General features: G+C 45.7%; 1 protein-coding gene across 3 annotated transcripts; it reads left to right on the top strand.

Annotated features, from left to right (window-relative positions):
• Positions 1 to 5479: 5479 nt before the first annotated feature.
• LOC122117470 (endogenous retrovirus group K member 5 Gag polyprotein-like) lies at positions 5480 to 9262 on the top strand. 3 transcript variants are annotated; one of them, XR_006149168.1, is made up of 3 exons: positions 5480 to 5717; positions 6690 to 8458; positions 9139 to 9262. XR_006149168.1 is itself a non-coding variant. In XM_042691217.1 (3 exons), the coding sequence occupies exons 2-3, from the start codon at positions 6859 to 6861 to the stop codon at positions 8380 to 8382; spliced, it is 1446 nt and encodes a 481-aa protein (XP_042547151.1). In that variant the 5' UTR covers positions 5480 to 5717; positions 6690 to 6858; the 3' UTR covers positions 8383 to 9262. The 3 variants fall into 3 exon arrangements, 2 of the variants coding, with proteins under 2 accessions (XP_042547151.1, XP_042547150.1); XM_042691217.1 differs by having other exon boundaries at positions 6690 to 8299; positions 8378 to 9262; XM_042691216.1 differs by having other exon boundaries at positions 6690 to 9262.
• Positions 9263 to 12933: the final 3671 nt, after the last annotated feature.

The raw sequence follows: 12933 nt of genomic DNA, 5'->3' as shown, positions 1-12933 counted from the left end.
CTGAGGGACCATGTGGTAGGATTGCTGTAAAAACAGAACTCATATTACCTGCCAACCCACCATGTTCCTTTACTAAGCCATGCACTAGCTCATTCAATCTTGACAACACAATGAGGAATGTTTTATTTCATCTTCATTTAGCAAGTCAAGCAGAAGATTCACACAGAAAACCTGAGTTCAGGCTTACACTGTTTCCAAGGCTCTTACTCTTAGTTGATAAACCAAATTATTCAAAAAGGATGGCTAACTTCTGCCACCTTCAAGATTTCTTCCAACTCTCTGGTTGTATGATTGTATGGGAGAAAGGGGTTAATATAAACTATAAATTTTGTTGACAATGCCAGGTGGCTCTTACTTCAGCATCTAATCTTTCAGTTAAGAATAAAAATGATTGAAATCTACCCATCATTTCTAAATTAGAAAATGGGTTGGATATTCACATACCTACCAGGGTACAAACAATGGCTTCAATCCCATTACAGATGCTCCGGGGGCTCTGGCAATAAGAGTAAGCATGTAAATACCAAATGTGGTATGTCTTACCAAATCAAATATCAGCACTTTCTAAGCAATGGGTTTTGGTTTTCTTTGTTCTGCTAAGCAAAGCCAGAAGTTGATGTTGGGCTCCATTTATATCATATCTTAGTAAAATGGCTATGTTTAGCAGTTTTAAATGTTACATCACAGACTTATAAGTTATTTCATGACAGTAACAGAATATGTTTTAAATTTGCAGTTAGGTGTGTATGAATTTCTTTCTAATATAAACTAGATTAAATAATACATAGAAGTAATGTGTGTGTAAGAGATAAGTACAAAGATTGGCTAAACGCCATTGTTATTAAGCAGGAAAGGCATACACACTGAGAGTTTTAACAAATTATAAATGCCAGGAAGAAAATAATATGGCTGTGTTTGAAAAGATCAAGCTATTTACTTGATGGACTCTGCCAGGGCAAAGTTACAGCTGTGGCCCTGCTTTCAGATCATTTAAACAGGCTTTTCTTTATGTCACTGGCACTTTGGTCATATCCACAGGGCTTTGCCATCAGTAAACAGTAATTATTTTGTGAGAAGCAGCTCCAGTGTTAACACCACCACCACAAATGAATCAACATAAACACATATTAGTTCAGATGTTTCTTATTTTTTTTCAGTCTACCAACATCAGCAGGCTTATTAAAAGAATCGAAGAAAATACTACAGCTTTTAACTTAAGAATTACAAACAGTGCTATAAACTCTACATATATGTGTTTGCATATACATCTACTTGAAACTTCATTTTAATGTGTTTTAGTGACCCTCTATTAATATTCCCATAATTTTTGTATTTGAACAATTCTCTATTAACATTTCATGTATTTTATTATCTCTGTATTTATTTACTTGAGGAAACAGAGTAGTATGAAGAGTGAGAGTTTGGTTTTAATCATCCTTACCTTACCAACTTACATTGCTTCACTGAGACTCAATATCTTCACTTATAATAATACCTGTTCAACTGTTGCTTATTGTACTGATGAAAGGAAATAATGAACACAAAAATATTTGTAAACTGTTAAGCAGCCACACCCAGGTCGATTCCAAAGGTTCACATCTTTTGGTTTGATCTTTGGTAGAAACTCAAAAGATCTTCGAACTATCTGTCAAGTACAGTTACAAGTACAGTTACCCCTCACAATGATGGGTTCCATATCCATAGATTCAGCCAATTATGAATTAAAAATATTTGGAAAAAATGAGCTCAATAAAACACAATACAAACTTTTTTCTTTTTCTTCTACATCACACAGAACAATAATGTAGCATTTACATTGTATTAGGTATTGTAAAAATCTGGAGATGATGTAAGGTGTGCAGAAGAATGTATGTAGGTTGTATGTAATTTTATATAAGGGTATTGAACATCCTCAGGTTTTTATGTCCACTGGGGTGGGTGGAGATATGTCCTGTGGATATTGATGGATGGCTACACCAAATGAAATAAATATGAAAATGAATATTCATGGGGATCAAGGAAAATATTTCATTTAGCTCTATTCTGTTTTTCCTTATTTTAGCTTTCATGGTGAGTTATGCAGGCTATGGGTCATCGAGTCCATCAGCTATTCAATACTATGGGAAAAATACCTGAGAGAATGACTTAAGGGATTGATCTTGGCTCCTGGTTTCAGTCCATTACTGACAAGAGGGTGTGGTAGCATAGAGCAGCTCATATCACGGCAACTAGCAGGCAGCACCGGAAGGAATTCTTGGGCTCCCTGGCTTTATTCCTTTCTCCCCTTTATTCCATCTAGCTCCCCATCCTATAGAATGGTACTGCCCCCATTCAGAGCATATCTTTCCCTCCAGTTTAGTTAATCCTCTTTGGAAAAGCCATTACAGACACACCCAGAGGTGTACCTTACTAATCTCTTGGGTACTTCTCAACCCAACTAATTTAAAAATCAAGATTAACCATCATGATCATGTTTATTTTAGTGAAAAAAAATCAATCACTGTGGTTGTTTTTGTAGTTGTTGGTTTAGTGATCCAAGAAACACTAGAAGCAAATTGTTGGCCCTGTGGGGGAAGGGAAAGAAGCAGTGAGCACTTTCCTGCCTATCACAAAAGACAAACTGAGAAAAATGTAACAAATTTACTTGAGTATAATTTTATGTGATGTAAGAGTGTTCTGATGGAAGGCCCCAAAGACATATACAAGTCTGTTTTTATACTTAGATTTGATGCTATGTGGATAGCTGTGTAAAAATATAATTGTACAAAAAAATGTATGAGCTAATACTAACAGAGTGGAGAAATACAGAAAGGCTTGTCTGTTTAGATTTTTCTTGGCCTCAGATTTTTCTTTGCAGCATTCCTTCCTCCTGTGTATGTGGCAAGACCCCTTCTGAAATGAGAGCCTTATGATATATTACTGGACAAACAGATTAAACAATTTCTTTATGTCCATCTCTAAGACAGAAAAGTAGGGAAGATGGGCTTCATGACTTGCTTTGGGGAAGAGAAACTAGTTTCCTAGTTTGCCTTGGAAAGATGAAAGGAAAATAAGAGACAGGAGGAAAGGAGGTGTGTGTGTGTGTGTGTGTGTGTGTGTGTGTGTGAGAGAGAGAGAGACAGACAGACAGACAGACAGACAGAGACAGAAACAGAAACAGAAACAGAAACAGGGAGACAGAGGGGGGAGAGGGAGTGAGAGATACTGCTTTTTGAGGTTTGCTTCTGAAGGCTTTGCTTTGGAGCCCAATGATTGCTAAAAGGAGAAGACATATGTCTTTGGGATTTGGTTCACTTTTTTTTTTTTGGGGGGGGGGTCCAGTCGTGGGCCTGAACTCTGGGCCTGGGCGCTGTCCCTCAGCTCTTCAGCTCAAAGCTAGCACTCTACCACTTGAGCCACAGTGCCACTTCCGGCTTTTTCTTTTTGCTTATGTGGTGCTGAGGAATCGAACTCAGGGCCTCAGGCATGCAAGGCAAGCGCTCTACCACTGAGCCACCTTCCCAGCCCCCTTGGTTCATATTTAATGAAATGATTAACTATAATTAACCAGTGCATGTACTCCGTTCCTGATCTATGTTAATCTTTGAAAATTTAAGGGGGTGAGATGTGGCTTGGCGATTATTTTGAGGTTTCCTTTCTCAGAGGTTATTTGGCACTTTGGTCCTACAGGAATAGGTAGAGTAGCAAAACATAAAATTTCTGAAGTGTTTTCTTTGTGTTGTTGTGTTGTTGGTCTTGGGGCCTGAGCATTGTCCCTCAGTGTTTCAGCTCAAGGCTAGCACTCTATCGCTTGAACCATAGTGCCACTTCTGGCTTTTTCTGCTTATGGGGTGCTGAGGAATCAAACTCAGGGCCTCATGCATGCAAGGCAAGCAATCTATGACTGAGCCACCTTCCCAGTCCTCTGAAGTATTTTCTTGCTTGAAACCTTCTGGAAGGTCATCCCAGACTTCTGGGATACTTTCGTCAACGGGAGGGCGCCCCAGAAAACTCAGACTCCAGGCCCGGAGATGCAATAAGCAAGAGGAGTTTATTTGGCATTTGCCCAAACGGGCTCTCTGTCCTAGGCAGACAGGAAGCCCCGAGCAGCGGTTACAGGCATTTTTAAAGGCAGGAACCCCAAGATTTACACAAAACACAAGGCGTCTGGTAATTAGAGGTCACTATACACTCTAGCAATCATTTTTTACTACAGGGAGAAGTTTATAACACTCTTTGTAATAAAACAATTGGCACGGATGCTCAAACGGAGATAGTCACTCTGGGAGATAAGGGTCAGGGAGTTTACAGAATTACAGGCTTGTGATTGATTAACATTTTGCCTAGTTTGCTGGACTTGCCAGGTGGTCCTTATCTTGGGTCCTTATCTTGGGTCCCTATCTTGGGTCCCTATCTTGAGTCCCTATCTTGGGTCCCATTTGGCCACTTAGGGAATTTTCAAACAGGAACCAGAAAAACATACCTGTCTTTATCTATGACCACAAACCTTGTCCCAGGGGCTGGCATCTGGGCTCCGAGACTTCTTACTCAATTCCTTATTTCATGTGCAGAAGGGAGGGGGGTTAGTGCTAGGGCGAGCAAGTTTACAAGAGCAAAACCAGCAGTTAGCAATTGTAAAATGTAACTCTAATTTTTAATTTTTCAACATGACACTGGTTGGGGTGGGGAGCAAGTGGCAGAAAAATGATCTCGACTTTTTTTTCACAAGGTGACTAAAATTTCAAATTGGCCTCTTTACAACAAGTTAGTTGGATTTTTCTTCCTCTTGTTTTTAAATAAAAGGAAACACTGATTGTTTGAAAGCTTTGGAGAGGGACACTGGGATGGAATACTGTTTCAGATTTGAATGGCATGACCCTGATCTGTGCTTATAGGTCTCTGACAAAAGTTTTCAAGCCTGAAACCTTGAGGGATATCGTTCCTGGATTAGCTATGTGGGCAAGGGCAGGCAGGGGCCGAGGAGGAGGCTGGAGAAGGCTGCTTTCCTAGTTAGAGAATGAACCATGCATTTGTGTTACTTTTCTGTGATAGCCAAACTGCTTTAATTCAGCCTATGATTTGTAGAGGAAAAGGAAAAGTTTTAATTCTAACTACACAGACCTGTATGAGAAAAGCATTAGTGTGGCTTGGTTCATATCTCTGTATATCTTTGACAAGTTTACAAGAATTCCTTCCATTAGTATGAAGTTTTAGCATTTTTAAAGCTCCTAATGAAAGCGGTAAGGATCCGGACAGCCGCCATTACAGGAAGGCAGATGATTGCCCCCGAGTGACCTAGGGCTAAGAATTTCAGTTCCTAGAAAAACCACATAATGTTCCACCCAACCCATTCTTTAGAGCCCAGGGCGAAACTTGCCCTGCATACTGTTGGCCCAGGTGTGCCTCAAGAACAAGGACCCATAAAAAGAGAACAAATATTTTTCTGTAAAGGTCAACCAATCACGTAACGGCTTGTGTGGCAACCCCCTAAACTTGTTTGTTCAATACTATACAAGCTGTGCTGATTTTGTGCTCGGGCCTCTTAGAGTCACGGGTTACAGTGCGCAGAGGACCAAGCTCAAGCTTGCAATAAACGTCTCTTTGCTGTTTGCATCGATCGTGGTCTCTGGTGGTCTGTGAGGGGGCATCCGAAACTGGGTACTTCATCTGGGAGCTGTTGGGGATGCCCCTGCCCCAAGCCCACCCAGACGCCTGATCAGCAAGTCATCTAGCTGCTGGTAAGTAGGGGTGCAGCTGCTTCAGGCTGAGTGTCTCGTGTCTGACTGGCAAGTAGGGTTTTGTGACTGGCAAGAAACCTTGGCGGTCGTGCTATGGTCGCAAGCGGCCGGTGGAAGACGTTCCCTGGACCCCCGAGGGGAAGCCACCTCCCGGGTGGGGACCCCGGGCCTCCCCGGGATTGAGGGTGGACTCCAGATTTGCCTTTGGGCACCGACCCTTAGGTAGTCCTGGCGCGCATGCTGTCTGTGTCTCGTCTGCGTTTGTCGTTCTGATGTGGCGCCTCTTTTCCTTGTTCATCTTTCTGTAAGGTCCATTCCTGGACGGCGAACAGACCTCACCCAGTACCTGCGTTACCTAGGCAACTGGGATACCTGGAAGAGGTCACATCCGCATCCGCTGAGGTCACATCTTAACTTGATGTGGCCACACCTTTCTCCGCCCATACCCTACATAAGGCCTAGCCCAGGCCCAGACTCTCTCTTTTTTTCTCTCTCTGTTCGTTTCTAGCTCTTGCTCTTGCTCTTCTTTTCTAGCTCTGTCTGCTCTCTCTCTGCTCTAGCTCTTTCCTCTCTCTTTCCCAGCCACGTGGAGTGCCAACCTTGCCTGGTCCCAGCAGGTCTACTGAATAAACCTACCCCTTACCTGAATACCACGTGCGTGCTGGTGCTGTTCTTACTCGGCTACCTCTTTTTAAAAACCTAACATAAATGGTGCCGTGACTCGGATAAAGGGCTTAAAGTCAGGATAGCTGGATTCCCCTCTGTTTTTTTTCCTTTTCTTTTCTTTTTTTCGTTTTTTGTTTGTTTTCCCCTTTTTGCTCTGAGGAATACCCACAGTTCTGACGGCCTTTTATGAACCCGTCTATCTGCTGCGGACACAGTGCATCAATTCTATTGCTGGCCTCTGCATCTTCCTCCACACTTCTACATTTTGGTGAGTGACCTACTCTCTAAGGGTTCTCTGTCGTTCAGTCTCTTTCCAGATACCACGCCGGAGAACCTACTAGGCCTTTACTTGACTCTGGTTGCTCGTCACTTCTCTCTAGAGGGCTCGGTGGTAAGTTGGGACACCGCTTCCATTCAGTAAGCCCTCCTTCACTCACTAAATTTTCCTCTTAAGTTTTTCTCTTTTACATTTCCAATGGGTTGTTGTAAGTCACGCCCAAAGGAGGAAACTCCATTGAAATGCCTCCTGCGTTCCCTGGATGTCTTGTCTATTGACTGCATCAACAAGAAACAACTGATTTATTATTGCACTCAAGTTTGGCCACAGTACCAACTGGATAATCGTTCTCGATGGCCCAAAGACGGGACTTTTGACTACGTCATTCTCAGAGATTTAGACGATTTTTGCCGTCGTAATGGTAAATGGTCTGAGGTCATTCATATTCAGCCATTCTTTGCTCTCCGGGACAACCCTGCCCTATGCCAATCATGCCCGGCCTTTCCACTCCTCCTGGCACGTGGAGAACCCAGCTCTGATAGCGCAGGGCCCCATCCGGAGCCTGATGTGGCTGACCCTCTTTTTGACTCTGCCCCTCTTCCTGCTGAGCATCTGGTGCCTTCCCCACCTTCTTCACTCTCCTCTCCTTCACCCTCTCTCTCTTCCCCCCCTGCAGCTCACACCCGGTCTCGCACTGGTGGCACACAACCTCCACCAGACCCCATGTGCCCTTTGCGAGAGGTGGCAGGGGCTGAAGGTGTAATTAGGGTGCATGCGCCATTCTCAATGTTTGATATTGCTCAGATTGAGAAGAGGCTGGGATCTTATGCCCAAGATTCTAATAATTATGTTAAGCAGTTTAAGAACCTGGCTCAGACCTATGACCTTACTTGGCAGGACATATATCTAATACTATCCTCTACCCTTACTGCTGAGGAAAAAGAAAGGGTGTGGACTGCAGCCCAGGCACATGCCGATGAAGCTCACCGCCTAGATATTAACTTTCCAGTGGGAGCAACAGCTGTGCCTAGGGAAGAGCCCAATTGGAATTATCAACATAATGCTCCTGGGCGGGAAAGCAGAAATAGGATGATAACTTGCTTAGTGGCTGGCCTTCAAAAGGCAGCCTATCTCCCTGTTAATTATGACAAATTAAACCACATTACTCAAAGGCCCAATGAAAACCCGGCAGAATTTCTTGAGCGCCTTACAGTAGCGCTCCAGCGCTATACAAGGCTGGACCCAGAGTCACCAGAGGCTAAGGTGGTTCTCAATACGCATTTTATTGCCCAATCAGCCCCTGATATTAGGAAAAAGTTAAAAAAGGCTGAGAACGGTCCTCAGACCCCTCAACGAGATCTGGTGAGTATGGCATTTAAAGTTTTCAATAATCGAGAGGAACAGGAGATTGCCGATAAGACTGCCCGTGAGAGGGAGAACTATCAAATCCTGGCTGCTGCCATCCGGCCTCCTCTGAGGAGAGGCACCCAACATACACCACCTGGAGCATGCTTCAAGTGTGGGCAAGAGGGCCACTGGGCGAAATTCTGTCCCTCACCACGACCTCCACCTGGACCCTGCCCAAGGTGTGGGCAGCAAGGACATTGGGGAGTCGATTGCCCCTCCTCACCTCCACAAGGTAGGCCAGCCCCTCCCCCACCCCGCCCACCCAGGCAGGCGGAGCCAGACAGGTCGGAGATTTTCTGCTTGGCTACAGAATGAAGGTGCCCAGGGCCACCTGCTCCCAACAACCAGACCATCACAATGACGGAGCCCAGGGTGTGTTTCTATGTAGCCGGTAAGTTAATATCTTTTCTCTTGGATACGGGAGCGACTTACTCGGTGCTATGTCAATATACAGGCAAGACTTTTCCCTCCCAGATCTCGGTGGTGGGTGTAGATGGCCTACCTACCTGTCCCCCAACTACAGGACCAGTATCATGTAAAATAGAAGACTTTCCCTTTTCACACTCCTTCCTAATCCTACCTCACTGTCCTACCCCACTCCTAGGAAGGGACTTGCTCTCTAAATTTCAAGTCTCCCTTTCATTCCATATCCCCAAACAGCCTACACCTGTTCTACTTTTATCTTTAGATGAACCTCCACCTGTAACTTCCCAACTAGATCCTTTCCCTTTACCTCCAGATCTTGTCAACCCTCTTATCTGGGATACTTCCACTCCTACTATGGCTAGACACCATACTCCTGTCCTGATTAAACTTAAAAACCCTACCCATTTTCCTGGTACTTCCCAATACCCCATTTCCCTTAGGCACAGGCAAGGTTTAAAACCCATCATCCTTCGCCTTATTAAACAAGGACTTCTCAGACCCACTAACTCCCCCTTTAACACCCCTATCCTGCCAGTAGTTAAACCTGATGGGACCTACCGCCTAGTCCAGGACCTGCGCACTATTAATGCTGCAGTCCTTCCCATTCATCCTGTTGTGCCTAACCCATATACCCTCCTTTCACAGATACCTCCTGGTACCACCCACTTCTCAGTGCTGGACCTCAAGGATGCATTCTTCACAATCTTGCCTCCTCCAGACTTCATCGAAGGACTCAACACCCAAGTGACAGCTGCAGCCTGCTGCCTTCTCCCAGCATGGACCACATCCCAGCCTTTTACCCCTACGACGCCCTTTGCCAGCAGGAAGTAGCCAGAGAGAGTCTTCGCCCTTTTTCATAATTATCAAAAGGCTGGAATGTAAGGTCCATTCCTGGACGGCGAACAGACCTCACCCAGTACCTGCGTTACCTAGGCAACTGGGATACCTGGAAGAGGTCACATCCGCATCCGCTGAGGTCACATCTTAACTTGATGTGGCCACACCTTTCTCCGCCCATACCCTACATAAGGCCTAGCCCAGGCCCAGACTCTCTCTTTTTTTCTCTCTCTGTTCGTTTCTAGCTCTTGCTCTTGCTCTTCTTTTCTAGCTCTGTCTGCTCTCTCTCTGCTCTAGCTCTTTCCTCTCTCTTTCCCAGCCACGTGGAGTGCCAACCTTGCCTGGTCCCAGCAGGTCTACTGAATAAACCTACCCCTTACCTGAATACCACGTGCGTGCTGGTGCTGTTCTTACTCGGCTACCTCCTTTTAAAAACCTAACATAAATGGTGCCGTGACTCGGATAAAGGCTTATAGTCAGGAAAGCTGGGATTTCTCTTTTTTTTTCCTCTTTTTTCTTTTTTTGTTCTTCCCTTTTTGCTCTGAGGAATACCCACAGTTCTGACGGCCTTTTGCGAACCAGTCTGTCTGCGGCGGAATCAGCGCATCGATACCATTGCTGCCTTCACATCCACGTCCACACCACTTCTCTACTCTGGTGAGTGAAACTACTCTACGGCTCTCTGTTACTCAGTCTCTGTCCAGACGTGGCGCCACGCCAGAGAGCTCCTACGGCCTTTAGCTGAAAGGCCGGTCACCTCTGAAGCCGAGGACGCTTGGCTTTGGGGGCTTGGCCATTTCTCTCTAGAGGGCTCTGGGGGAAGTCGGGACGCCGCTTCTGCCTGGTCAGCTCTCCTTCACTCACCAGACTGACTCTACTCATTTAATGGGGTGCTACGAATCACGCCTGAGCCGTGAAACCCCTTTTAAATGTCTCCTGCGCTCCCTGGAAAGCCAGAGAGCCTCATTTTTATGCCATTCTCAGAAGTACAGTTTTTGCTACTGCAATGGTAAATGGTCAGAAGTTTGTTTAATTTCAGGCTCTCTTTGCTCTCTCTCTGCCATTCATGTGCAACTTTCTACACTTTTTTTCTACAACTTTTTGGCTTGTGCCTTGAAGAGTGCGACGCAGGCTGGGTCCCAGGGACCGCCCTCTAGGTTCCCTCTCAAAGGCTAGCCAATGTAGGCTTAATCTATTCAGGCTTTCTTTGCATTTTTTCAGAAATTCGCCATCTTGAATTCGCCATCTTGGCCACGTGGTGGGTTAAGGGTTTGGCCCCATCTGGCCCTTAACCTTCCACTAAGTTTACTACTCCATCTATTCTAAGGTGCCTTGCTAACAAGTTGCTCTTTTCACAGGCCCTGGTAACAGAGGCCCAACCAGCTGAAATGCTTTGTTAGCAAAGATGTCTAAACGTTGTCGAAATTTTAGGTTTTAAGTTTTGCCTTTTTTGTTTTGTGTTGTGTATTCTACTACTGACTATGTGGTTCTAAAATACTGGGTATATCTGTGCTAAAATTCTCATCACATCTAATGAGTTTCATCATTTCAGAATATTTGTTGGCAATTCTTGATAAGAACCAGGTAAGCTCTACTTATTCTACTTGATCTCCTTGTTGCCTTAATTGGAAATAATAAAGGGCTTTTGTGGCAAAGATTTCAGTTCAAAGCCAGCTCGGGCTAAAAAATCTCTAAGACTCCGCCTCCCAGCTGAACTCTGCAAGTGGTACTATAACTCAAAGTGGTTCAGTGCTAGCCTTGAGCAGAAGTGCTCAGGGACAGTGCCCAGGCCTTGAGTTCAAACCTCCTTGAATATTAGTGGTACTATAACTCAAAGTGGTTCAGTGCTAGCCTTGAGCAGAAGTGCTCAGGGACAGTACCTAGGCCTTGAGTTCAAATCTTGAATACCAACTGGGACAAGCCATCCCAGCAATGAGCACCTAGACTCAGCCAGTCTGGGGAACAAGGGAACATGGAGAAGAGTAAGAGGAGATAATGTCACATCAGCTACTTTGTGCCTGCCCTTTCAAAATTAACCAGAGCCGGGAGGTCAGTGGAAGTAAGAAGCCTACCCAGCCAATGTCTATACCTGTGTAGCTATTAACTGAACAGGAATTTATATTCTTGCCTTTGTCCCCTGACTTCTCTACCTAGTCGCCAGATGTCAGAAGTATCTAGGGACATTTCTACCAACATTTTCAGCCCCAAGTCCTTCCTCTTGCCATTTATTTGCTGTTTAGTATTTTTTTTTCCAGCCCCTCAATGCTCATGAGACTTCTCCAGACTTCACCTAAGGACTCACGCCACCAAGGGACAGCTGCTGCTCACTGCCTTCTCTGGGAGGGGACCAAATTCCAGCCTTTTACCCCCATTGTCGACGCCCCTTGTCAGCAGGAAGTAGCCAGAGAGAATCCGCGCCCTATTTCATGATTATTAAAAGGCTGGAATGTAAGGTCCGCTCCTGGATGGTGAGCAGACTCCACCCTCCTCGCAGCAAAGTCTCCACCCAGTACCTGCGTTACCTAGGCAACTGGAACACCTGGAAGAGGTCACATCTGCATCCGCTGAGGTCACATCTGAATTTGATGTGGCCACACCTTTCTCCGCCCATACCCTACATAAGGCCTAGCCCAGGCCCAGACTCTCTCTTTTTTTCTCTCTCTGTTCGTTTCTAGCTCTTGCTCTTGCTCTTCTTTTCTAGCTCTGTCTGCTCTCTCTCTGCTCTAGCTCTTTCCTCTCTCTTTCCCAGCCACGTGGAGTGCCAACCTTGCCTGGTCCCAGCAGGTCTACTGAATAAACCTACCCCTTACCTGAATACCACGTGCGTGCTGGTGCTGTTCTTACTCGGCTACCTCCTTTTAAAAACCTAACACTTTCATTTTCAGATCAGAGAGCATCCTGGAGCCCCCCAAAACGGGCGGCCAGCGGCTTCTTTCACCCCAGCCGCTCTCCCATTTTAATCCTTTTGGAATTTCGACTTATTCCCCAGAAGACATCTTTTTGTGCGCCTGAGTCACCAACCCGCGCAGGCGCCGACTTTATCAATTCCTTCTCGGGTGCCTCATCCTTACAGTAGTTTCCTCCTTGGGTTGGGTCCTTTCCCACTCCACAATGGGACAGGACCAGAGCAGTCCAAGGACTCTCCTGACTAACCATTTCAAGGATGCTAAAGACAGGGCCCACAATTTAAGTCTTGAAATCAAAAAAGGCAAGTGAGTCACTCTTTGTAGTTCAGAGTGGCTGGCCTTCGAGGTGGGCTGGCCCCAGAGGGCTCCTTTAACCTGTTATTCAGAAGGAGAAGCACAAAATATTCTTGTCTGGAAAACGGGGACACCCGGATCAGATTCCTTCTATCCTGGTATGGGAAGATCTGGTAGAAGACCCCCGAGGTGGGTATCCACCTACCCGTTCCCCACTCCTGGTGCATCCACCATATTGGCCCTAGAAGGCCCACAGGCGCCCATTCCATCAGCGCCCCCTCCTGTTCTGGCGGAGGGTGATCCGAATCTCCTCCTCGATACTCCGCCCCCACCTTACCCTGTCCCACGACCTCTGGCAGCGCCTTTGGCCCCCGGGAGAAGCCGGAGCAGCGGCAGCTGGGGG

Source organism: Dipodomys spectabilis, unplaced genomic scaffold, assembly GCF_019054845.1.
Source record: "Dipodomys spectabilis isolate Male_0828 unplaced genomic scaffold, ASM1905484v1 ptg000141l, whole genome shotgun sequence".
Classification (NCBI taxonomy): Eukaryota; Metazoa; Chordata; class Mammalia; order Rodentia; family Heteromyidae; genus Dipodomys; species Dipodomys spectabilis.
Note: the sequence above shows the minus strand (reverse complement) of the source record. Positions and strands in the feature narration are given on the sequence as shown.